The following is a 1,272-nucleotide window of genomic DNA, read 5'->3' as shown; positions in this document are numbered from 1 at the left end:
CCTGGAACTCACTCTGTAGACCAGGCTGGCCTTGAACTCAGAAATCCACCTGCCTCTGCCTCCAAAGTTAAGATTTAAAATGTGGCATGAGCTTTACTGTTTCCTTAAGAGTTTTAGAATTTTAATTATGGGCACGTGTGCATTGATGGGGGCCAGCTATGTGCACACAAGTATACCACTTGCAGAGCCTAGTAAAGGGCAGGGCATCTCCTGGAGCTGCTGTTAGAGGCAGGAGTTCTATGCTGGGAACCAAATTCAGGTCCTCTGGAAGAGTAGTGAATGCTCTTAACCCCTGAGCCATCTCTCCAGACCCAGAAAAAGTTTCATGTTTTATAAAAAGCACATTGTTAAAGCCAAATCTTCCCATGTACTTGTGGATGTTTTGTGTCACCTAGGAAATGTGAAACAATACAAAAATCATTTTTAAAGATAAGAATCAGAAATGAAATAACCAGGAACATATGCTGTTGAACAATATCTTTAGACAGAGAGGAAGGCCAAGATAACAGACAATTACTGGTGATATTTTTCTACCATGGAGAAAAAAAAAAAAAAGAAAATGCAAGAAAAGAATATTCTTCAAAGATACTAAGTGCTCAGATAGAAAACACTATGTATAGTTACTGTTTGGACGTCTTACGTGTCCTGAGGAGCGCGCACTTACGCAGATGGCAGTGTGCCTGTAAGGAAGGGTGGTCTTCTCCACACACTGGCCACTGTTCACATTCCACACATACATCTCCCTGGAACAGAGAACTCCATATTATTCTCTCTCATTTCCACACAATTGGCTGGAATAATTTTTGTGCCTCCAAGTTTTTCTTTAGTGATGCACTTAGGCGCAACCTGATCATTCCTATAGCTTTTCGTTACAGATTACTGGGCAGGAAAATGCTGTGGTCATTAGCGGTGTTGACACACCGTTGCTGTATCATTTTATGTGGGTAACAACACCCTGCCTACAGCCTACAAGCTTTGCTTTAAGGCCACCCTGGCTAAGAACGATGTGGGGATTCAGACATTGAAGCCTTCAACAGGGACAGGACTATGGTCTCTCCAGGTCTTTCCATGAAAATAGCATCATTCAAAAACAGTTTATTTCATTGAGCTTAAACTACATATTCTGAGGAGGACACACATTATATCTATTTGTAGGATCTCTCCTCTCTCTGTCTCTCTGTCTCTGTCTGTCTCTTTTGTCTCTCTCTCTCTCTTTCTCTCTCTCTCTCTTTCTCTCTCTCTCTCTCTGTCCTTCCCTCCCTCCCTCCCTCC

General features: G+C 42.4%; 1 protein-coding gene across 1 annotated transcript in view; it reads right to left on the bottom strand.

Annotated features, from left to right (window-relative positions):
- Wdr72 (WD repeat domain 72) overlaps positions 1-1,272 on the bottom strand; it is a 179,361-nt gene that overhangs the window by 146,652 nt on the left and 31,437 nt on the right. Inside the window, exon 4 of the mRNA XM_031343895.1 lies at positions 665-743. Within this exon, the coding sequence (XP_031199755.1) occupies positions 665-743 (79 nt within the window). The remainder of the gene's footprint in view (positions 1-664; positions 744-1,272) is intronic.

This window comes from Mastomys coucha, unplaced genomic scaffold (genome assembly GCF_008632895.1).
Source record: "Mastomys coucha isolate ucsf_1 unplaced genomic scaffold, UCSF_Mcou_1 pScaffold23, whole genome shotgun sequence".
NCBI lineage: Eukaryota > Metazoa > Chordata > Mammalia > Rodentia > Muridae > Mastomys > Mastomys coucha.
The sequence above is the reverse complement of the archived record's forward strand: the minus strand, read 5'-3'. Positions and strand labels throughout refer to the sequence as shown.